This window comes from Sus scrofa, chromosome 3 (assembly GCF_054392235.1).
Source record: "Sus scrofa isolate SSC_HxYL_T2T_F1_AM1 chromosome 3, Sscrofa_HxYL_maternal_Yorkshire_Landrace_v2.0, whole genome shotgun sequence".
Classification (NCBI taxonomy): domain Eukaryota; kingdom Metazoa; phylum Chordata; class Mammalia; order Artiodactyla; family Suidae; genus Sus; species Sus scrofa.
In genome coordinates this window covers 122347441-122371547 of record NC_139385.1, presented here as the reverse complement: position 1 = coordinate 122371547, position 24107 = coordinate 122347441, and the positions used below count along the sequence as shown (strand labels likewise).

General features: G+C 39.1%; 1 protein-coding gene across 19 annotated transcripts in view; it reads left to right on the top strand.

Moving 5' to 3' along the window:
• CLIP4 (CAP-Gly domain containing linker protein family member 4) overlaps positions 1–24107 on the top strand; it is an 83204-nt gene that overhangs the window by 42150 nt on the left and 16947 nt on the right. For 9 of the 19 annotated variants that reach the window (XM_085019706.1, XM_085019701.1, XM_085019707.1 and 6 more), the window contains 6 exons: positions 4911–5051; positions 10195–10284; positions 11868–12011; positions 15658–15792; positions 19202–19325; positions 23938–24002. In XM_085019706.1, the coding sequence (XP_084875832.1) occupies positions 4911–5051; positions 10195–10284; positions 11868–12011; positions 15658–15792; positions 19202–19325; positions 23938–24002 (699 nt within the window). Of the gene's footprint in view, positions 1–4910; positions 5052–10194; positions 10285–11867; positions 12067–15657; positions 15793–19201; positions 19326–23937; positions 24003–24107 lie in introns of all 19 variants that reach the window. The other 10 variants (XR_014842347.1, XR_014842343.1, XR_014842344.1 and 7 more) reach the window with 2 other exon arrangements.

Genomic DNA, 24107 nt, shown 5'->3' with positions numbered 1-24107 from the left:
TCTAGCACACATTAGATTTTTTTTTTGCCATTTCTTGGGCCGCTCCCGCAGCATATGGAGGTTCCCAGGCTAGGGGTCTAATCGGAGCCATAGCCACTGGCCTACCCCAGAGCCACAGCAACGCAGGATCCGAGCCACTTCTGCGACCTACACCACAGCTCATGGCAACGCTGGATTGTTAACCCACTGAGCAAGGGCAGGGATCGAACCCGCAACCTCATGGTTCCTAGTCGGATTCGTTAACCACTGCGCCACGATGGGAACTCCCAGTTTTTTTTTTTTAATTATAGAAATTTTGTAATAATTTAAAAAAATGTTTTTTTTTACAGCAGTTTTAGGTTCATAGCAAAATTGAGAGGGAGGTACAAAGATTTCCTGTGTACCTCCTGCCCTGCACATGCATAGTGTCTCCTTTTATCAACATCCCTTCACCAGAGGATACATTTCTTACAATTGATTAACCTACATGGACGCATCATAATCACTCAAAGTCCATAGTTTGCCTTAGGGTTCACTGTTTGGGTTGTATATTCTCTAGGTGTAGACAAATGAGTAATGGTGTGCATCCATCATTATACTATCATAGCGAGTATTTTCATTGCCCTAAAAATCCTCTGTGCTCCACCTTGTCATCCCTCTCCACCTTGGCCCCTGACAGACATTGATCATTTTAGTGTCTCCATAGTTATTATGCCTTTTCTGTAATGTCATATATCTGGAATCATACAGTATATAGCCTTTTAAGATTGGCTTCTTTCACTTAGTAATTTGCGTTTAAGTTTCCACCATGTATTTTCATGGCTTGATAGATCATGTCTTTTTAACACTACTTGGTAGTGTATTCAATACTTGTTGTCTGGAGGTATCACAATTTTTCCATTCACCTACTAAAAGATATCTTGTTTTGGCAATTATGAAAATTTTATAATAATTTCTAATATTTGGTAATACTATTTTTATGTCTTTTAATAATTATCAAAGTGAATACATGTACCTAGTTTAGTAAGTCAAGTTTTATTGTAAGATTTATTAAAAACAACAACTAAACCCTCCTCTGGCTTTCCCTTCCTGACCCCAAGTCCTGCTCTTTATTTTTTTTTAATTTTTTAAAAATTTTATTTATTTATTTGTTTAAATTACTCAAATGAATTTCTCACATCTGTAGTTGTATAATGAGCATAACAATCTGATCTCACAGGATTTCCATCCCACAGCCCAAGCACATCCCCCCACCCCCCAAACTGTCTCCTCCTCCGGAGACCATAAGTTTTTCAATGTCTGTGAGTCAGCATCTGTTCTGCAAAGAAGTTCAGTCTGTCCTTTTTTCAGATTTCACATGTCAGTGAAAGCATTTGATGTTGGTGTCTCATGGTATGGCTGACTTCACTTAGCATGATAGTTTCTAGGTCCATCCATGTTGCAAAAAATGCTGGTATTTTGTTCTTTTTTAATGGCTGAGTAATATTCCATTGTGTATATGTACCACATCTTCTTGATCCACTCTTCTGTTGATGGACATTTAGGTTGTTTCCATGTTTTGGCTATTGTAATGAACATCGGAGTACATGTGTCTTTGCGAGTCATAGTTTTCTCTGGGTAGATGCCCAGGAGTGGGATTGCTGGATCAAATGGTAGTTCTACGTTTAGTTTTCTGAGGAATCTCCATACTGCTTTCCGCAGTGGTTGCACCAATTTACAATCCCACCAACAGTATGCTAGTGTTCCTTTTTCTCCACACCCTCTCCAGCACTTTTTATGTGTAGACTTTTTGATGTTGGCCATTCTGGCTGGTGTAAGGTGGTACCTCAGAGTGGTTTTGCCAAGTCCTGCTCTTTAGAGGCAAGAACTTTTTTGACTTCTTTAGCCATATCTTCTGTTTATATTCACATTTAAAATAATGTATCTATATGAATATTTCCAACTTTAGACATCTATCAACTTCATAATATGAAGAGAAAGATTTGGCATTCTTACTATTCTAAGTCAGTTTTTTTCCTTGCTTTACCTCTTTGTTTTGGTGGAGCACATCCTTCAGTAGCTTTTTGACAAAGGACTCATGGGAAGTAAATTTTTGAGAACTTCCATCCCAGAAATACATTTATTTCCACCCTTATACTTCATATGATAGCTTAGTGGGATGAGTGTTAGGCTAGAATTCATACTCTCTCAGTATTTTGAGGGTGATATTCTATTGTCTAATGCAATTTGGCAAACTTTTTCTGTAAAGGGCCAGGTAGTAAATGTTTTAGGCTTTATGAGTCGTACAATCTCTTGTTGCAATTAGTCAGCCTTCCTGTTGTAATGAATAAGCAGTCATGAACAGTATATAAACAGTGAGTGTGGCTGTGTTCCAACAGAATACTACAAAAATAGGTGCTAGATATGACTCTGGGGCCAACTGTTACCCTGAGCTTCCATTGTTGTTGTCTAGAAGTTTCAAAGTCAGTCTTTCTTCTGCTTTTTTGACCTTTTCCCTACTTTTGGAAGCTTTTTTGGAAGTCTTAGTGTCTTTTCTCTTTTTTATCGTTTTCTTTTTTTCTACAGAGTTTATACCATTTTTATTCCTTAAAATTTTAGTGGCATTTTGGGAGGAATTAAACAAAATGGATCATGTTTATGTAGAAATGTATTTCTCTTCTGTTTAAAAATAATTCTTCCTATGTATTTAGTTTTAGTTAAGCCTTATAATTATATGTCCTAATCTGAGGAGAGTCCCATCAGTACTTGATTCTGAACAAGAGAATCATGAGATTCTGAACAAGAGGGTTAGTCCATACATGGTGCATATTTTGAGCTTTGATTGTATCCAGTCATCGCTTTAAATTTAGTTTTAATTTTTAGTTAACCAAATGATTTAGTTAATTAAAAAGCAAGGAGAATGAGAAGTATAGAGTTCATTCATTGAACAACATTATTGTGGTGTTAATGACACAAATTTGAAAAATAATTCATACCTGACTGTTCTCATGTTTTGGTTTTTGATTTTTTACAATCTTTCCTATATCCACACTTAGAACTTTTCACAGATATAATCATAATATAATCAAACATACAACTCAATTTTTTTCCTGGATTTACTTTTCGTTTTTTTAATATTTTTATATAGTCTTTATTGTTTTACTTATTAATGGTGATATAATAGTTAATACATATAAATACAAGATTTATTCTATTGTCAAATATTTGTTTTCTCCTACTTATAATATTGCAATGAAGATGGATTTAGGATTCAGTCTTTTCCTCCTGTTGGGAACATTTTCTCCTAATTAATTTCCAAAAGTGCGATTAGGTCATAATAGCAAACTAGAAGTTATTTTCACTCTTGAACTCTGTCTTCTCCGTATAATATACAAATGTAACCTTGTTCACCCCACTTAAGTATTTCCTGATAATTAATGCATAAAGTAGATGAGGCCTGAATTTTTGCCTTCCAGTAAGATTTTACAAATTTGTATCCCACAGTATAAAATAATTTATTTCTTCAAACCCTTGGCAACACTGAATGTGATCATCAAGCTTGGTGCATGTGTGTGTGTGTGTGTGCGCGCGCACACACGCATGTGTATTTGGCAAGGAAAAGAATTTAGAGAAAAAAATAGAAAGTCAAAGAACATCTGATAGGCAGGAGACAGAAGGGAGAAAATATTGTGGATAAGTCCAAAGAGCTACGAAAGTTGGGATGAAGTATCATAGAATCCGAGGGAGGAAAGAATTTCAAGATTAGCAGAAAAGCAGTGTAATATGCACTTGTTAGCTATAAACAAAGCACTGGCTTTTTGTCGTCTTGAGCATTTCAACAAACCTATTTTAAAATAAGTTGTGTTAATGTATTACACTTCAGTCATAATGTGTCTTTTTAAGGCTGGGTGTAAACCCTAAGTGGAAGTGTGCAATATATATGTTATGATTTTATTTTTTCTGCTTAAATGTCTTAGCCAAATACTCTTGGTATTTATAGTCCATATTCACTATTTCTAATGTCTATGCGTGTTTATTTATACTGGAATTATATGCCTGGATAAACTTCTTTTTTTTTATAATTTTTTTTTTCCCACTGTACAGCAAGGGGGTCAGGTTATCCTTACATGTATACATTACAATTACATTTTTTCCCTCACCCTTTCTTCTGTTGCAACATGAGTAAACTTCTTTTTTAATGGAATTTTATACTCCGAGCTGCAGCAAATAGGCAACCCCTCCCCTGCCCCATATGCTTCCCCTCCTGAACAGACACTGTATTGTTTCTTTTTTTTTTAATTAAAAAAAATTTTTTGTAGGTTCTATTGTATCATTTTTATTAGATTGCACATATTGACACTGTATTGTTTCTGATTGTCAGGAGCTGAGGCCTAGGCCTTGGGGAAGATTATATTTTATACTCTAAAAGATTGTTTTATATCCCTACTGTAATTAGGTACATTGGGGGATGCCGAGATGAGTAAGATTGAATTTTGTCTTCTGAAATCTGGAAAAGACAGATAAAACATGGACATAAAAAGCTATAATGTGGGGAAAAAATATGTCCTAAGGAGCTGTAGATAAAAAGTGACATGGAAGAATAGTTTTTATACTATATAGTGCACTATTATTTGCCAGTCACTTAGTCAGAAATAATTGTAATGAAAGCTCCTACTTCTATTCATTTCTCTTTCCCCTGAATTTCAATCAGTGCCTGATTATGTTACGTGCTTCTCAAGTCATTGTGTGTATTGTTACTCTTGACAACTAGAGTATAAACTCTCTGAGGACAAGAACTGCGTCTTGTTTTTCCTCTCTGTCACTACATGACACCTAATAGATACTAGGTGAAGAGTGCAAAAGATTTATATTACTGAATGGTTGTCCTTGTCACTTTGTTTGAAATGCTTTTAATTGCTTAACACTAACCGAACTTCTGCCTTCTCCTTTAGGAATTTTTGCACCTCTTTCAAAGATTAGTAAAGCCAAAGATCGAAAGAAGAATATAGCACACACTCCCTCTGCAAAAGCTGGACCTCTCGTCAGATCCCAGAAAATTGATGTGGCTCATGTGACATCGAAAATAAATACTGGTAGGTCAAATGAGAAAGTTAGATACCTTCTTTGCATTTTAATTTTATTTGTGGAATCTTTCTATTTAAACTGCTTCACACTTATTGGTGGGCTGCCTGCGAAACCTGAATTTCATAAAGCCTGGTTTACATTTAATTCCTGACAACAGTATTTCAGATTTGTACCTTCCTTTTTCCTCTTCTATCTCTGTACCTTTATCACCCTCTAATCTGACCTCAAAGCTAGATTAACACCTCAGATAAATACTTATACAGGACAACTAGCTTTATGTATCTCACCTATTCAAGAATGTTAGCAACTTTATCAGAAAAAGTCGGGCCTCTTGAAACTGGCCGCCAGAGTCGCTTCTCTGATGGGGTCTCTCACTGCTTCATGCTCAAGCTGTGCTGTGTCATGTCTCACTGTCTTTGTGTATGTTGCCCTCACTCCTCCCTTCATACTTTGTCTCATCCTCTCTCAGGGCAATCCTGAACGTCTGTCTTTTGAGGGCCGAGCCATGGCCCACCTCTTTACCTCTTACTCACATCCTGTTTCTCCGCGAAATCCTCCCAGTGACCCCAGCTCATTTTGATCTCTGCATCCTCTGACTTCATATTCTCTCTTACCCATATCACCCGGTTGCTATTTGTTATCTTGGGTTTTGTCCTCTGATTGCTTTATTTGGGAAGATCTTTAATTCTGTTAGCAAAATCTCAAAGTTGAAAGGTACTGTGAGAGTATTTTGTACTTTTGTATTCACTGTAGCACATAGCGCAAAATAGGTGTTTGATGAATACTTGCTCACTTATCAAGACCTGAAGCAGGAAGGCTTTCTACCATTATGAAAGGGTTTTGTCCAAGAACTTGGTTAGCCTTTCTACACTGTTCCATTGGCCTGTTTGAATATCCTTGGATCAATATTGCACTTCATAATTACTATGGGTTTTTTTTTTTAATGTATATATTTTTCAGCCACACTCATGGCACGCAGAGGCTTCCAGGCCTAAGATCAAACCTGAGCCACAGCAGTGACAGTGCCAAATCCTTAACTGCCACCAGGGAACTCCTGCAAAATGAATCTTTATATCTAGTAGAAGAAAGCTTCCTACCTTATTCTCGAATAGTATCTTTCCTGTTTGGCCTATATAAATCATACTTCCATATAAATTTTAAAATAAGCTGTTAAGTTTCTTTAAAAAAAATCTGTTGAGAGAAGAGTGGAGAGTTGAGCAAAATAGGTGAAGAAGATTGAGAGACACCAACTTCTAGCTGTAAGATCCTTTACAGTGATAGACTGTATAGCAGAGGGAATACAGTCAATAATATTGTAATAACTTTGTAGTGACAGGTGGTAGCTAGACTTACTGTGATCAGTTTATAATGGCTATGAATGCTGAATCACTATGCTGTACACCTGAAACTAATATAATATTGTATGTCAACTAAAAAAATAAAGAAGGTGATAAATATATACCTAGGGTAAGAAAATATTATTTTGCAAGGACAAACTGGAATTACATCTCAAAAAAAGGGCTTTTCACAAAATTAAAGTTATTTTTGTTCCTTAAGAGAAAGTTAACTTCTAGACAAATAAATAGTCAAAAAATAGGATTTTTTGAAGTTTTAATTGGTATTACACTTAAACCTTAAATCAATTTGAGAAGAACTGACATCTTTATAATATCCAGTCTTTTAATTATAAGCTTGGGATATTGCTTTATTTACTTAAGTCCTTTAAAAATATCTCAGTAAGCAGTACCTGCTGAGGCTCAGTGAGTTAAGAATCCAACTGCAGCCTCTCAGGTCACTGTGGAGGCTTGGGTTCAATCCCTGGTCTGCCACAGCAGATTAAAGGATCTGGCATTGCCACAGCTGAGCCATAGGTCACAGCTACGGCTCAGGTTCAATCCCTGGCTTGAGAGCTTCCATGTGCCACAGGTGCAGCCATTAAAAAAAAAAAAAAAAAAAACTCAGTAAAATTTTATAATGTTCTCTATAGATATTTTGTACTTGTTTTATTAGCTCAATTCCCAGGTACTTTATCCTTTTGATGCTCTTGTAAATGGTATCCTTTTAACCTTAAACCCAGAAGCGCACAGCAGATACGGAAAGAAAGCTCAAAGAGAAGCCCTCTATTTTTGGTCTGAGGAGCAGAAAAGGGGTCTCTTACTAGATAGAAAGTGGAAGAAATCCCGTTTCCTTTTTTGATTACTTTGGCTCTTCCCCTACCCCCAGTCCCTAGGCAGCCCCGCATGCTGTAATAGTGGCAGGGCTGGCCAGGCACCTAAACCCCACGGGAAGGGAACCCTTATCTCTGGCCGCAGAAACTATGGTCCCAAGAACATGGATAGAATCATCATTCATTTTCCTTCTCTTTTCTCACTGCTTGACCCCATAGGCAGAGTCAGTGTCAAAAGATTATATGACAGAGAAGGGAAATGAAAGCCTAGGCATCCTTCCCAGAGTATCAGCAAGGAGTGCCCCCGGGAAGAGGAAAATGTCAGGGAGACCGTGGTGAGAGGGAGCTCAAGAAAGTGACGTCAGAAGGGTGGGCTTACTCCCAGGTTAGGGTCTCCCGCACAGACCACTGCCCAGGTCTCAGCCTGACCGCTGGGTGGCACAACACAGGAGACAGGGCCCAAATAGGCTTTGGCAACTGTCCCCATAGGCTTTGTGATGTTGGAACCACAGTCACAGAAGGTAGGTAGGGACTTCCAGCCTGAACCGAACTGCCTGCTAACTGTTGAGTGCCTGCTCAAACAGAACAAAACTAATCAACATTCTCTGTAGGACTGAAATAAGATCCGGAGTCCTGTGAAGGGAATAGTCATAATGTACAGGAAACAATCCAAAATTACTCCAAATAGGAAAAACCAGGAAAATCTCGACATCTCTCAAGGAAAAAGACACAGTCAAAATATACCCGCCCTGAGATGACACGGATGTTTATCAGATAAAGATTTTCAAAGAGTGTATTATAACCCTCTAAGAATTAAGGATGAACACTCTTGAGACAAATGGAAAATTTTGGCAGAGACATGAAGATATGAAAAAGAACCAAATGATGCTTGTGCACACACACATGTGCGTGCACACACACACACACACACACACACACACGCACACACACACAACTGAGGTCATCTGAGATCAGTGGATTGTACCACTGTCAGTATCCTAGTTGTGATATTATGCTATAGTTTTGTAAAACATCGCCTTTGGGGGAAACTGGGCAAAATGTACGAAGGATCTCCCAATACTGCTTTTTACCACTGCCTGTGAATCTCTAGTTATCTCAAAAAATTCAAATTGAAGACTCAAATGGATACTTTATACCTGGAGAATATAACTGAAAATAAGAAGTTTCCTCCGTGGGCTGCATTCACCAAGTCTCTCTCACCCAGCCCTCCATCCGGTTTCTGCTCTTGTGCTTCTGTCCTCCCTCCTGGCCAGTCTCTTCCTCGTCTAGTTTCCTTCCAGACCTCGACGTCCAGCAATGTTATCCACCTGCGACTCTTCACTCCAGCCCTTCTTTTCAAAGCCCCTTAGAGGCTCGTTCCTCACTGAAGGGCCGCGGTTCCTTAGCTGGCACTGTCCTCCTCTAAGATTTTACTATGACCCATCTTACTTCTCCCCCGTCCCCAAGCCAAGCTACTCCTCCTTCTTGGACCTTATCTTTAAGGCTTTTTTTTTCCTTTTTGTCCATTCACAGTGCTTACCCTCAGTTCATTCTGACCATATTCTCTGAGAAAAGTCTATCTCAAGACCCCTATTAGAATGTGATCTTTTAAAAAAATACTTTGATATATTCTTTGCCATTGTGGTTCATTACAGGATACTGAATATAGTTCGCTGTGCTGTACAGTAGGACCTCGTTGTTTATCCATTGCATCTGCTAATCTCAGACTCCCAATCCTTCCATTTTCTTTACACCTTCTCCAGCAGTTGTTATTTGTAGACTTTTTAAGGACGGCCGTTCTGATCTATGTGAGGTGGTCCCTCCTTGTCATTTGATTTCCATTTCTCTCATAATCAGTGATGATGAACTGGAATCTGATGGTCTCGATGAGGCATTAATTTATCTTTATAACCATGATTATTGTCTCCTCTTTCTATGCTAGCGCTTGTATCAAACATGTCTTCATGTTTTAGTTATTCATGTCTTTACACCACACCAAATTGAAAAGATCTTCCTTTAGGGCTGGGACCATGGCTTGTTTTGTTTATGACACTCAGAGTGCCAAGCTCAGCTCTCCCCCCAAACGCTTTGTGAGTAGAATTAGAATGGATGTTTGATGGAATTCAACACTGAGTGTAGTCCATTAGGCTTCTTACTGAAATAGTTTGGTTTTGTAGAATTGAAACAGAGGTCCTAATAAAGTAGAATATTATTCATGAACTCCTTTCTTTCTGTTTTTTTTTTTTTTTTGGTCAGAGTGGGCTCTAGTGAGAGTTGGGGGCGGTTATTTTCAGAATACCAGTGACAGAGAGGTATTACTGTCTGACTCTCACTTATATGAATAATTGCTGTAATGATTTGCACAAGTTTTTACTTGCCCAATGTTCACTATCTACATAGGCAGTCTTCTATATTGAATTTGCCTGCACACACCAGTGAAACCATCAGTTTTTTGCATGTCTTGGCAAGTATGCAGCTGTCATAGCTGTATTAGGTTTGCTTTACCTGCTGGAATTGTGCAAACACACTAATGGGTACATTAAGTATCAGACAGATAGATAGCTGTGTTTTAAATGCTTTATGTTATTTTGAGTTCCTTGGTGGATTTTTATTAGCACCATGCTCTAACCAGCTGAGCTAACTGACCATGTCTTAGTTTATTTTAAAATAGGTTTAAAAGATACTTTACAGGCCTGGGAACTTCCATGTGCCATGGGTATAGCCAAAAAAAAAAAAAAGATATTTGAGTAATACTGCAGAAATTGGGGATTTCAGATGGGGTAGGAATACATTATTTTCTTTTTCCTTTAAATAATGAAATATTGGCCCCCTCCATATGTGAATTTATTACCCAACATGTTTTTAGAAGTAGATAAGATTTAGATAATGAGGGATGTCCGTACTTTTAAAAAACAAATACATTTTTATGTTTGACATTAAACAAAATTCTTTCTTGCTGAAAGTGTTTTGTTTCTGTGTCCTAGGATTAATGACTTCAAAAAAAGATAGTACTTCAGAATCAACACTTTCATTGCCTCCTGGTGAAGAATTGAAAACTGGAACAGAGAAAGATGGTATATAATTTATAACTTTTGTTCTCAAAATTTAATCTACTGGTAGAACTTCGAAGGAGTATAGTTGGGGCAGTTATTTTCAGAATACCAGTGACTGAGAGGTATTACTGTCTGACTCTCACTTAAATGAATAATTGCTGTAATGATTTGCACAAGTTTTTACTTGTCCAATGTTCACTATCTACATAGGCAGTCTTCTATAATGAATTTGCCTGCACACACCAGTGAAACCATCAATTTTTTGTCTCAGAGGGTTAAGAACCAGACATAGTGTCCTTGAGGATGCAGGTTCAACCCCTGGCCTCGCTCAGTGGGTTAAGGATCCAGTGTTGCTATAAACTGCAGTGTAGACCTGCCACTGCAGCTCCGATTCAGCCCCTAGTCCGGGAACTTCCATATGCCACAGATTTGGCCATAAAAAGAAATAGAATAGTGATATAGCTTATATTAGGCTAAATTTTAAAGTTTGAGGGTTTGGGATGGACATGCTATAAAATTTGGTTGAGATGATTGTTGTACACATGTAAATGTAATAAAATTCATTAAGTAATAAAAAATAAAATTTGTAAGGAAAAAATCATTACAGTAAAAATTTACCCTTGAAAATCCCCTAAGCAACTCATAATAAGGTACATATATTTTTTGAATAAAATCTTTTGTTTTGATTCTTACATACACAACTAAATTAGAAAAGTATTGGGCTAGGAGTTCCCATCATGGCTCAGTGGTTAACAAACCTGACTAGTATCCAGGGGGACATGGGTTCGATTCCAAGCCTTGCTCAGTGGGTTAAGGATCTGTCATTGCTGTGGTTGTGGCATAGGCCTGCAGCTGTAGCTCTGATTTGACCCTTAGTCTGGAAACCTCCATAGGCCTCGGATGTGGCCCTACAAAGAAAAAAAGACCAAAAAAAAAAAAAAAAAGTACTAAACTAGATTAAGAGAATAAAAGGAAATTCCATAGTGTAGGTGGCTAGATAAAAATATTTAAAGTTGTCTTTAGCTATCAAGTCATTGGGTGAATAGAGCATGAATAGAAAATTCAGAAGTATTCCTGCTTGCCTTTAGGTGAACACAAAACATGTTAATATTAAGTTTTTATGACCTTAAAACAATTAATAATGTTTTTATATAAATAAGATGTGATTCTACCAATGCATCTGAAGTAGAGGTGAGAGACCTCTCACCTCTGGACTGGACTCCAGAGAGCTGGTCGAAGTCAATCACGTGGCAGCACTGTCCTGTGTAAGACTGTCATCAGATAGTGTGGATCCTTTGGGTCCCTAAAGTCGCTGGACTCCAGAGAGCTGGTCGAAGTCAATCACGTGGCAGCACTGTCCTGTGTAAGACTGTCATCAGATAGTGTGGATCCTTTGGGTCCCTAAAGTCGCTTGGGTTATAAAATCTTGTACATATGAACTATGGTATATTTAGAAGAAATCAGGCATTTAATTCAACACGGGAGAGTCTGCAATTGAGGAAGCTAAGTGGAGAGCTTCAGAAGGATTTCCCCGGAAAAGCCTCTCATTGGTTCACTTGTCCTTGTCCGCCCTGTGACACGTTCTTTTCCTTTACCTGCTCTAGTTACCCTGCTGGGATCCGTCAGCAGCTCCTCTTCTGCATCCTCCTTGGAGCCCAAACAGAGCCAGCCCACGAAACTGAGTGCACGTGGCAATAACAAGAAGACAATGAGCAAAAGCCCTTCTGTCTCGTCTAGAGCCAGTGCTGGTATCTATGGCTTTTTCAACCAGGCTTTCTTGGTGTTTTTTATCTTGGTTTGTTTGTAAGTAGATTTGCTCTTTTTAACTGTGTAGAAGGAACCCTTTACTTCCGTCAGATTGAACTACTTGCCCTTCCCTGGCTCCCCCCACCCCACCACCCCCACCCCTTGGTCAGCACCCTCGAATCTCTCTGCCTTTCTCCTCATGCTCTTGCTCTTTTCCTTGTCTGGACTGACTTCTTCTTTTCCTCATGTGTCTAAGGCTCCAGCCCCTGTAGGGTTCACATTAGAACTTTATGACAGATCCTCAGATACCTGGAAACTATACGGTCTGTTCTCTCTCTTTACTTACCTCTTTTCTAATCTAAACCTAATAATAATAACTAGCGTGCTAGGACATGTTATTTGCTATTTCAAGTACTATTAAAGGCATTTTATATACTTTATGTAAATAAACCTAAGGGGTAGGTACTGTAATGCTCACCCTCAGTTTATGAATGAGGCATCCGAGGCTTAGGGAGGTCTGGCATTGGAGAACCATGGCAGCTTCCAAGTGGCATCCCTGGACTTCACCCTTAGGTTGGTCTGATGTTTTTCTGCTGCTGCTGCTGGGACCTGCCTCCATCCTGAGGACTTTCGCCCTTTCTCATGCTGCCTAGGGTCCCCAGACACCTCCTGGCCAGCTGGTAGAGAGCTGAATCACTGCCTCTCAGTACAAGTCCTGTCTGAGGCTGCTCATGTGGTTTTGGGGACCACACTGTACCTTTAGCTCAGACAGAGCCTTTATCTTGTGTCTCCATACAGGACTTTACATTCATGTTCCTTTAACTTAATGTTCGAATTTTTGTCCCTCTGAGATTTGCATGTAGCTTTTCCACACACTTCCATGTCATCTTCTTATTTAAAAAGCATGCTTCTTCTATTTTTAGCCAAGTCATTGTTTACAACTGGGTAGGAGACGTTGACAATGATAACCAGTTCTCTATGAAGCCTGCATGCTGTCATTCAGCCCACCATTTCTTCGGTTAAGTGTAAGGCACAGGAAACAGTTTTTCTTGTTGAAATCAACATATATATATATTGAATTTATGCACTTTGCTTATTTGCCTGCACAGCAAACCTATCCAGAAAGGAAATGGAGCCATTGTGGGCGTACCTTGTTTTTAATGAGCCTCATAATAATTACTAGGTTCTTTTTCTGATACTTTTAATACTTATTCTGAACCATCATCTTATCATAGAAAATGTTCATGACAAGATTTTTTTTTTCTATTTAAGATACTTTATTATACGGGGGGGGAAAACTCAAACAAATCCTCAGCAGAAACACTGACATAATAAACTTAAAAGTTGAGACTGGGAGTTCCTGCCATGGCTCAGCAGAAGTGGATCTGACTGGCATTCATGAGGACGCAGGTTTAATCCCTGGCCTCTCTCAGTGGACTAAGGATCCGGCGTTGCCGTGAGCCGTGATGCAGGTCGTAGATGCGGCTTGGATCTGGCGTTGCTGTGACTGAGGTGTAGGCCGGCAGCTATACCTCCGATTCAGCCCCTAGCCTGGGAACCTCCATATGCCACGGGTGCAGCCCTAAAAAAAGAAAAAGGCAAAAAATAAAAAATAAAAATAAAGAAGTTGAGACTCTGAAAGTGGAGAACGTGGAAGTTTTGCTTGAATTGTTTACCGGGAATATTTATTTTCTGACTAGATTTCCCTTTCCCTGAAACTAGTTTCCCTTGAATGCTGTGAGGAACAGAGGAGAGTCGTTGCGGTGATGTCACGGTTCTGTCTGTCCTCCTTTTATTCACCTCTTAATAAGGCCGCCTTTATTTCGAATTTGGGCTTTTGATAGTGACTTGATTTTGACATTTGTGTGTGTGGGTACAGAATTGTCTTTTTCACCCCTCAAGTAAAGTAGTTCCAGTGTGCCTACATATGTAACCTTTTTTTTTTTTTCTTTTTGTAAATTTGGGGGTTGGTAGACTTAAATAATAGTGAAGATGAAATGAGTTATCAATTCACGTGAGAAAGAGGATCTCTTTAAAGGGAGGGAGAGAGAATGGGAGACGCGTGAGAGAACGTCCCTGTGGGAGCCCCAGAGGCATCTCCTCTGGAGCGAGTGGCTGGATCTGCGCGTGAGGGAGCCGAAGGCTGCCGTTATTGGGAAGTTAGGGCAAAGAATTCAGGAGAAAAAGGCCCAGAAAGAAGGGATTGAGGGAAGGGAGAGGGTGTGGAGGAAGCCTGTGAGCTCAGCCCCATTATATCCCCTGTAGAACTTGCTCTCCTGGTCTGTTGTCTGCAAACAGCGTGGGGACAGACGTGAGGGGTTCTGGTCACAGGGTCCGGGTTTTAAGCCAGGTGTGCCCCTACTACCTGTGAACACCGTATCTTGGTTAATCCCTGAGTGTGCATCTGATCTATGATTATAATTCTCAAGAAAAGCACTTTGTAAATTGTGAAGTGCTTGGGAAACGTTAAGTTAGTTACCATGAGGGGCTAGGACTTTTCCGTACACACTGTATGCAGATCTTCTCCGTGGGTTTGTGGCTGTGTTTTTAATGTCTCTCTGTTAACAGTATCACTTACTCTCTATCCCACACCCTCTGCAGGGCTCCCTAGGCCTTCCCAGGTGACAGCCACTCGGATCTGTCACAGCCCACCTCGTCTCTGTTACAATTGGATAGCTTTCTAGACAGCATCTCTCTAGGGCTTTTGATGTTCAGTAGTGGCCTTTCAGGGTTTAGGTTTGAATCCAGGAGAGGAGCGAGTGGTTTTGCTTCTTTTCTTTTTTCTTTTCTTTTTTTTTTTTTTAGGGCCGTATCCATGGCATGTGGAAGTTCCCAGACCAGAGGTAAAATCAGAACTACAGCTGCCGGCCTACACCACAGCCACAGTGACGTGGGATCCAAGCTGCATCTGTTACCTACACCACAGCTCACAGCAACACCAGATCCCCGACCCACTGAGCAAGGCCAGGATCGAACCTGCATCCTCATGGATACTAGTGGGATTGGTTTCTGTTGTGCCACAATGGGAACTCCCTGTTTCTAATAAGAAATCAATTTGGGGCAGTTGGACTCTTGCAGCAATTTCACTTTGGAGTGCATTTCTATATGTACCGTTTACTCTGAGCCCCACTGACCTACTATGATTCTAGCATTTTACTATAACAGGAATTGGCAGCCCATGGGCCCAATCCAACCTATCACCTATTTTTGTAAATGAAGTTTTATTGGAACACGTGCCCCTTTTGTCTCTGTCCGCTGTTGAGTGGTTGTGACAGAGTAGTATGGCTTGCAAAGCCTAAAAGATTTACTCTGTAGTCCTTGACAGAAAAGATGTGCTGACCTCTGTTCTAGTAGAGGATGCCCCCAGGAGGTTGGGATAAAGCTGATACCTCGTCAGGAATCATGTATAAGTTCCCATGGCGATGACTGTCTCAGGAAACCCTTCAGATGTCTTTTGAACAGCTTGACCTCACATGTGTGATACAGGCTGTAGATGCTGTGTTTAAGGAAAGATAGCCCGTATTGAAATCTCCAACTAACGAGACTGCTTAGAATACATAGCAACTTTCTGGCTAATGTGCTTTTTGAGTTTCCCTTTGTTTTTTCTTTTTTCCTGCCCTGCCCCCTTCCCCCACCAACCCCAAACAGGTTTGAATTCCTCAGCAACATCTATAGCAAATAGTACGAGTTGTGAAGGAGAACTCCGCCTTGGAGATAGGGTGTTGGTGGTAGGCCAGAGAATTGGAACCATTAAGTTCTTTGGGACAACAAACTTTGCTCCAGGTAACTCATCTGTATATTCTTTGCCTAACTTGAATCCTTTGGAATACAAAAGGTCTAAAATGTTACGTGTAAATGAAATTGACTTACAGAGAATTCTCGATGAACAGTTCTTAAGAATGGCAGCTGTGGCACAGAAAAATGTAAAACGTTGATTAAAATGCAGACTCATTTGACTCAGGTTGACTGTTATTCATGAATTTTTTCTGCCAATTGTATTTTAAATTATCTAATGTTAAAATTAGTTATTACTCTCCAGTTCTGCTCTCATGGATTGCCAAGTGTGCTAAGTAACAGAGAAAACATTTTAGGATTAGATTTGTGCTAAGGATAATCGTTAACAGGAGTAGATAATGAGTTTACTGCATATAGCTTTCACAGAGTGGCTTGGAGAAAAAAGCAAAGGGGTTCAAAGGAAAATGAAAAAAGGTTTTGCATACCCTGGGACCTGAAAAATGCATGTTTGTGTATTTATATATTCCTTCCAATCTAGACTTAATGTTGTGCTTCCAAAAGCAAAGATTATGTATCTTTTGTATTTTCAGTGATTATAATTTCAAATAGAAGGCAGTTGAATAAATCCTGTTTGTATGTTTTAAATAGCAGTATGCTGTTTTGACACACGGTGGCATTGCAGCATTTTAGGAAAAGGTTACCTAGAACACTGATTTTTTAAAATTTTTATTTATTTATTTATTTATTTTAAGTTTGTAGCATCCAGTCAAGAACTCTGGAGGATCTGAGATTTTAGCCCATCTGCAACCTAACATGCTAGATTGCTGCAGCCCCCTGGATGCTGGCAGAAGATGCTAGGCTCCTGGGTCGGAGACTGGCCCTCAGTGCTCTTAGCAGTCACAGTAGCCAGTGTGGCCTTATTTTCTTGTGTTTGTTTCCTGAGCCCCAGTTCCCAGAGGGTAAGAGAGAGAGGGCCTGCTAATAGGTGCACACCCAGTGGTTTATGCTGCAGGAGTGGAGCCCCGAGCTTAAGGAGTCTAAACTTTATACTAGACAGTATAAAGTCTTTTGTGTTGTGGGGAGACTGTCTCTGCCCTCCAAGGCTGTCCTCTCTGCAGACACCCATGAAAAGAGGGTCAGTGCCTCTGTCCTTGAGACATGCAGAAACATGGAGAATTTTCTCCCAAGGCATGCTTGTTTCATTAGTGCTGTTTATAATTGCAGTCCAACTAATTGATTGGAAATATGTTACATATATTTTAGAAGTTTGTGTCTCTCTTAGGGCCCCAGGTAGTAATTGAGATTAGTTAGAATGTTCTTAATATAGTTCTTAAATAAAAGCCCAAAGGTAGGTTATTTTTCCATAGTTTCCTTTCTCTGATTATATAAAACAAGACTTGAATGGTTCAGTTCATTTGGATACACTTAATTGTTTGGTTAATAGGTTGACTTTTTTTTTTTTTTTTTTTTTTTTTTTTGCCACCCTGCAGCATATGGAGTTCCTGGGCCAGGAATCAGATCCAAGCTGCAGTTGCAACCTAAGCCACAGCTATGGCAACACCAGGTCCTTAACCCACTGAGCGAGGCCAGGGATCAAACCCTCATCCTCACAGATACTAGTTGGGTTCGTTACCACTGAGCCACAGTGGGGACTCCCCAAATTGCCATTTAGATGGGAAGATGTCTGTTCTTCACCACTGTCAGACAGGGCATGGTCACTATTGCTAACTCTTGCCATAATGTCTTCCTGTCGTGTGCTACACACTTTTAAGCGTTACATGGTGAATATGTATCAACGATATATGGTGTATTAAAATGGGAAAATGCGAAAGTTATATAGGAAAGCATCAAAGGCAGAAGGAAGTAAAACTTGGAAAATTTTAACGGCGGCCTCAGAAATAACAGTGGCAGCCAGAGTAACAACGTTCAGAGGTGGGATGACCTGTTTTCCGAGCTTCAGTTTGGCTGAGCAGTAGGCTTGTATACATCCCTCTGCTTGTGCACAGGAGGCCGGTTTAAGTATAAAAGACAGTCACATGCATTGCATTAGTCTTTTCAACCCAAACTCCAGTGTTGACAATGGATCCAAGTGTCGTCTTCATGAACGTAAGGGGGAAAACATTAAGAACTCCTAGGTTGTCATTTCAGAGGTTATATAATTGACTCTTTGAACTATTAATCTGAGTAATAAGGTCCTCAATGCTATATCTTTATTTTTTTATTCGATGCTCATTCTAAGAGACCAAATACAATTACTACCACATTCTCCTTTTAAATAAAAATGAGTAGAAAAGAAATGAGGGGGTTAGTGGGTCCTTTTAACAGGTCTGGAAGCATGCTCGTCCAGAGCCATTACTCTAGGAGTATATGTCCATTTACCTAATATTTACCACACTAAAAGTGACCTTACTGCTTTAATTTTATGCTCTCTAGAAAAGGAAATCCTATTACTCTCCTCAGATGGACCTTTTAAGATACTTAAAAGCCTTTTAGAAAATTCTTCCTATTAGCTACCCTAAATCTTTTCATTTAGGTTAAAAATGGCTTTTTTTTTTTTTTTTTTTTGTCCTGAGTAGTAGAAAAATGAAAGCGTCACCAGTGAAGTCAAACACCAGTCATGTTTCTCATATTATTTTTGTCCCTCTTTAATTATTTAAGAGCTGTTTGTGGTATTCTAATATTAGGAGAGTAAAATGAAAAGCTTGCATATTCATTTTATGATTTATGCATCTCAGTATTATACTACTGTGCTCTCATTTTAAACAGACTATATTACCGAGTTAAGGGCAACTTCTTATTATAGCTTTTAGATATATTTTGGTCATATGCTATTTGTATAATAGCTAATCCTCGCCAACTTTGTGTTTGTGCATTTTATCTTTCAACCTTAATGTGAAACTCTGCGATTATGCTTGTGAAATGATTTTCTGCTTCATTTTTCAATTTTTCAAAGTTTGTTTTATCATTTTATCATTTGAAAATTTAATGATCATGATGATCTTCCATCATTTGGGTTATTTGTGAGAATGTTAAACTATCTAGATTTTGGGTTTGTATAATAGCATAACTATTTTATTTTATTTTATTTTATTTTATTCTTTGGTCTTTTCTAGGGCTGCACCAGCAGCATATGGAGGTTCCCAGGCTAGGGGTCTAATCGGAGCTGTAGCTGCCAGCCTACGCCAAAGATGCAGCAACGTGGGATCCGAGCTGCGTCTGCAACCTACACCACAGCTCATGGCAACGTCGGATCGTTAACCCACTGAGCAAGGCAAGGGATCGAACCCAAAACCTCATGGTTCCTAGTGGGATTCATTAACTACTGAGCCACTATGGGAACTCCTTTTCTTTTTCTTTTCTTTTGCTTTTCTTTCTTTCTTTTTTTTTTTTTTTTTTTTTTTTTTTACTCTTTTAGATAAAGTGAAGTTGCTTTTAAAATCCAGTGTTCTTATTCTAGGCTATTGGTATGGAATAGAGCTTGAGAAACCCCACGGCAAGAATGATGGTTCCGTTGGAGGTGTGCAGTATTTTAGTTGTTCCCCAAGATATGGAATATTTGCTCCCCCATCCAGGGTTCAAAGGTAAGAACAATGAAATTTATGTTCATTCACAAGAACTTTTTGTAATGCACAGTGGGTTTTAGTAGAGTCCCCAGTTTTTTGTTTTATAAAGATGTGCACTGACTCTAGCCCATGTCTTCTTTCAAGGGGTTAACCAACCACCTTCTTCGGAGGGAAGGCTCATGGGAAGCTAAATTTGCTTTGCTGAGGATTTGGAATTTTAAAAGCCTCCTTTATTCCTCATTTGCAAACCCTATGAGTATGTGTAGGCTATTAGAAGTGGCGTTTGCAGCTAAGAACAGTGAGAGCAGCAAGCTTAATCTGTCATGCAAACAAAAGTAAAAATGCTCTCTGATTGCTTCAGTCACATCCTAACTACATTAAATTTCCTGCCAGCAGGCACCCCATTCATTCTCCCACAAACCTAATGGAACCAAAATGGCTTTTTCCTCTGATTTCTTTAGTTTTCAAAAATAGATAGGCAGTAGATCTTTGGGGGAAGTGAAGCTTCAAGGATTTATAGATAATAAACCTCCTCGGTGTTTCCTCTGAGGAGAGGACACCTTTGTACCGGCTCAGTCTGGTTTTTAAAAAATAAGTTGAGCAGAAAGTGGTTCTCATGAAATTCCAGGTACCATTACGTGAAATGACTTCATGTGCTGAAAGTTGGCTTGGCATAACTTTCCAGTGGCTGGGAACTGGGATACTGATCTTTAAATAGGAAATAGCATGTATGGTGTAGTCACAATCATGAGACCAGACCTTCCATCTCAGGGAGGCCTGTCCCGTTCCCTTCCAACTAGACTGTGTGACTAGCTCCTGGCAAGTTTAACAGTTTTTATATCCGTTTTCTTTTCACTTTGTTTTTCTCATTGAACAGTTACATATAATTTTTGTGTTCATTTTCTTCTTTTATGATGTACTTAATATAATTCTTTTCTTATTATTTACGATTTGATAGCATTTAACATGTAATACTTTGCAGTTTAGAAAGTACCTTCACTTAAATGTTGTTTCATCTGATCCTGCTAAGTATTTGGTCAGGTAAGCTGGATAAGAATAATTACAGATAGTCCCTGACTTATGATTGTTCAGCTCGTGATTTCTTGGCGTTATGATGGTGCAAAAATCATCAATTGGTAGAACTGTACGTCGAACTTTGAATTTTGATTGTTTTCCCCGGGCTTGCAATACGCAGTCTGATATGCTGTCGTGCTTCTGGGCAGCGGCCTCGAGCCACGGCTCCCAGTCAGCTTCGTGGTTACAAGGGCAAACAACCCATACACTTAGGACCTTTCTGTACCCACACAGCGTGTTTTTCACTTTTAGTACGGTATTCAGTGAATTACAGGAGACATTCAACATTTTGCTGTAAAAAGGGCTTTGTGGTAGATGCTCTTGCCCACCTGTAGGCGAACGTAAGTCTTCTGAGCACATACAAGGTGGGCAGGACTAACCTGTGATGTTCAGTGGGTTCAGAGATTTAAATATGTTTTCAGCTGAAGATAGGTTTGTTGGGACGTAGCTGCATTGTAAGTTGAGGAGGATCTGTACACACATTTATTGAGCATTTAGTAAGTGACAAGCTGTGCACCACGTACTTCATTACTGTCCCCAGACCTGGCGGGTGTAAGGTATCATGATCATTCCAATTTTGCAGGTGAAGAAAAGTTGCAAGAGATATAGTGACTTTGCTAAGGCCCTATAGCTAGTGTAGGGAATGGAACTTGTCCTCTATCATCTTAGGTTCACTAGCTGGTGGAGAGGGGGGAGTCTGTGAATGAAACTCACAACAGGCAGATGAACAGTCATACGCTTTTATTAAATTTTAATTTTACGTGCAGGGAGGCGTCACAGAAAGCAGTGAACGCCCAAAGGAATGGTGAGATTGGTGAGATTGGAGAATTGATAGACCATCCTAACAGGAGAAAGGAACGGGGAGAATGGCCACTAATGGGAGAGCAGGTGATGATTAGGGAAGATCAGCGGGCACTTAGGAACGTGGATGGGGTGTCTGTCTGGGTGTGATGTTAACTCCTCGTCTTTCCTCCTGTGATGAGAGTCAGTCTTCCCCGCTTGATGAAACCCCTTGGGGGGGGAGGGCATTTATGACAATTGAGTTCTTTTTTTTTTTTGAAGATCTGTTTATGCAGATAAAGGGAATTCAGAGATAGCCCCTTCCTGCATTGGTTGATTTTCAGATGTCTTCAGCTCAAAATAACCCTTGTGTCAGGGCTGCAAGTTCGGGCTGGGGTATTTTGCTCTCTCATGCTTGTTAATGGTGGAGCCAGACTTAGCCCAGGTTTGCGATTTTGTTGTCGTTTTCTCCTAACCCTTGCAGTTTGCCAGGGGGTTTTTGGTAGTTACTTTGTAAATGAAGAAAAAGAGGTCATAGCTAATAGCACTTACATGTGTTGGCACTGTTTGATTTACTCCCTGCAGCAGTCCTGTGTGTCAGGTACTGTAATGATCCCTGTTTCACAGGTGGGGAAAGTAAGGCACAGAGAGGTTAAGTGAGCTGTGTAATTGTGCACAGCTCCCTAGCTAGTGGGGATTTGAGCCCAGGTAGTCTAGAATAAGAATGTGTGCTCTTAACCATTACCTTATACTGGTTAAAAGAGGCTCAGTGACTTTCTTCAGGACCAATATCTTCTAGATTGATTTGGGAATGAAATCCATACTGAATCCCCAGTCAGCCTTCTGGATTCTCATATTACTTTGAACAAATCTTCATTAACACATTGCTATAGCCTCTTAAAAGTTTTATTTGTCTCTTAGTCATGAGGACTGGAGTTCTTTGTTTCATGTTTAATGACTCAAAGAACATAGTTTGGCATGTTGTAGGCACAGTAAATATTGATTAAATCCCATTCAGTTTTTTTTTTTTTTTTTTTTTTTTTTTAATGCTGTAACAGCTTCCTTCTTTGTTACATTGTAAAGCCACTTTCTCTCTCCTGGCTTTATCTTCTTTTTCTTGCTTTGTTTATGGCACACATATTTTTTACTTTTTAATTTTTTTTTGCCATCTATTTGGTCTTCCTTAAGGTGATTCATCTAAAAGCAGCCTCCTTGTCTTAGAAGAAGCAGGGCTCTCTCTCTAAATGAACTGCTGTCTCTATCCAGCTGTCTTCCTGTCATCTTCTGATTGTCTCATTCATCATCATCAAATACTATTAAGTGTCTTTTAGCACTTTGTGCTGTGCTAGGCATTCTATAAGCAAATAAAACAGACATGGTGCCTGATTTTGAGGAGTTTCTAATTTAAACCAGCTTTGGAGCTCTTTAAAGACACCACTGATCTTTAAGAAAGAAGAATTTTAAACTAGGGACTCTTGAGAACAGTCCATCCCGTGGTGACCATCACAGCTTCACCTTACATTGCACCTTACAATCCGCAGATTGTAACTGAGCTGTTTTTAACATTTCCATTAAAAAAAAAAAATGTGCCTCCTGTCCCAGAACCTTTGCACAGGTTATTTCCTCTACTGGATGGCTTTCTGCTGTCACTCATCTATCATCTATGTAGTTAATACTTTTTCTTCTGTTAACATATATATATCAACCACTGTTTCTTTAGAGAAATTCTGAGACTCACTGACTTGATCGAATCATTATCTGTCTATCTATCTGTCTGTCTATCTATTTTTTGCTCAAGTGGTTTTTATCAGCATAGTGGTAATTTTCTTATTTTTAGTTCATGCCATTAGGTACTTATTACTAATGAACTGATCACTTCTAGAATTAAGTTCTCAACTCTCCATCACAACTTAATTCAAGTGTCTGTCCTCTTCATCAAGTCATATTCTTTGCTTTCATTAGTCTCTCATTGATTGCTGTATGTTATATAGTATGTAAAAATGATGCATGTGAATTGCAAGATGAAATCGCAAATATTGCAAGAGTTGCAGGATTTCTTGATGGTAACAAGGTGTGCTGGCGCAAGTGATTGACAGAATGAAGGCTTTAGGTCAGTAAACAATTGGAAGAAAATGAGAATGGCTTAGGATTGGCTTTTTAAACATAAAGAATGATTTGTATATATAAAAAAAAGACTTGTTGGGAAAGTGACCTTCATGATTGTGCTCAAAGTCAAGTATAAAATAAAAGATGTTGAATTGTATTAGGCGAACAGTTTTATCAGAAAAATCATATATATGCATAGCCTCAGCTGATATTTTTTAATATAAAAATGTGATGCTTTTACTATAATTGTAAATATTAGCCTCAGCTGATATTTTTTAATATAAAAATGTGATGCTTTTACTATAATTGTAACATTTAACATTTGTTAAATTTAACACAAACTTTTCACATTTTTTTAGTTTCATCTTCGAAGATAAAGCTTCAAAGAAACAAAGTCATGCCCCTGTTTGCAATGAAAAGAATTACTTTGAAGTTGTCTTTTCTGTATTAATTATCCTCACACAACAAAGGCCTCTTCTGTCAAATTTTTGCCTGTTTCTGGTGCTAGATTGAAGTTCATTCCTGGCTCATAATAGATGCTCAGTAAATGTTTGCCAAATGAGTGAAATAAGAAATAACCATTGGCTTTGAAACGCTCAGTTAGGTGCCAGTCTTAAATCTGAAGACCAGCTACTTCTGATGACATTTGCTTTACGTGTTTTGTTCACAGAGTAACAGACTCCTTGGATACGCTTTCAGAAATTTCTTCAAATAAACAGAATCATTCTTATCCTGGTAAGATTACACAGTTTTATATTCCCAACCATTATTCCTTTGCTTTTATTCCTTGAAAAATTTTTATTGTGGAGTGTCTGTGTATACACAAGAGTGTGTGAAATA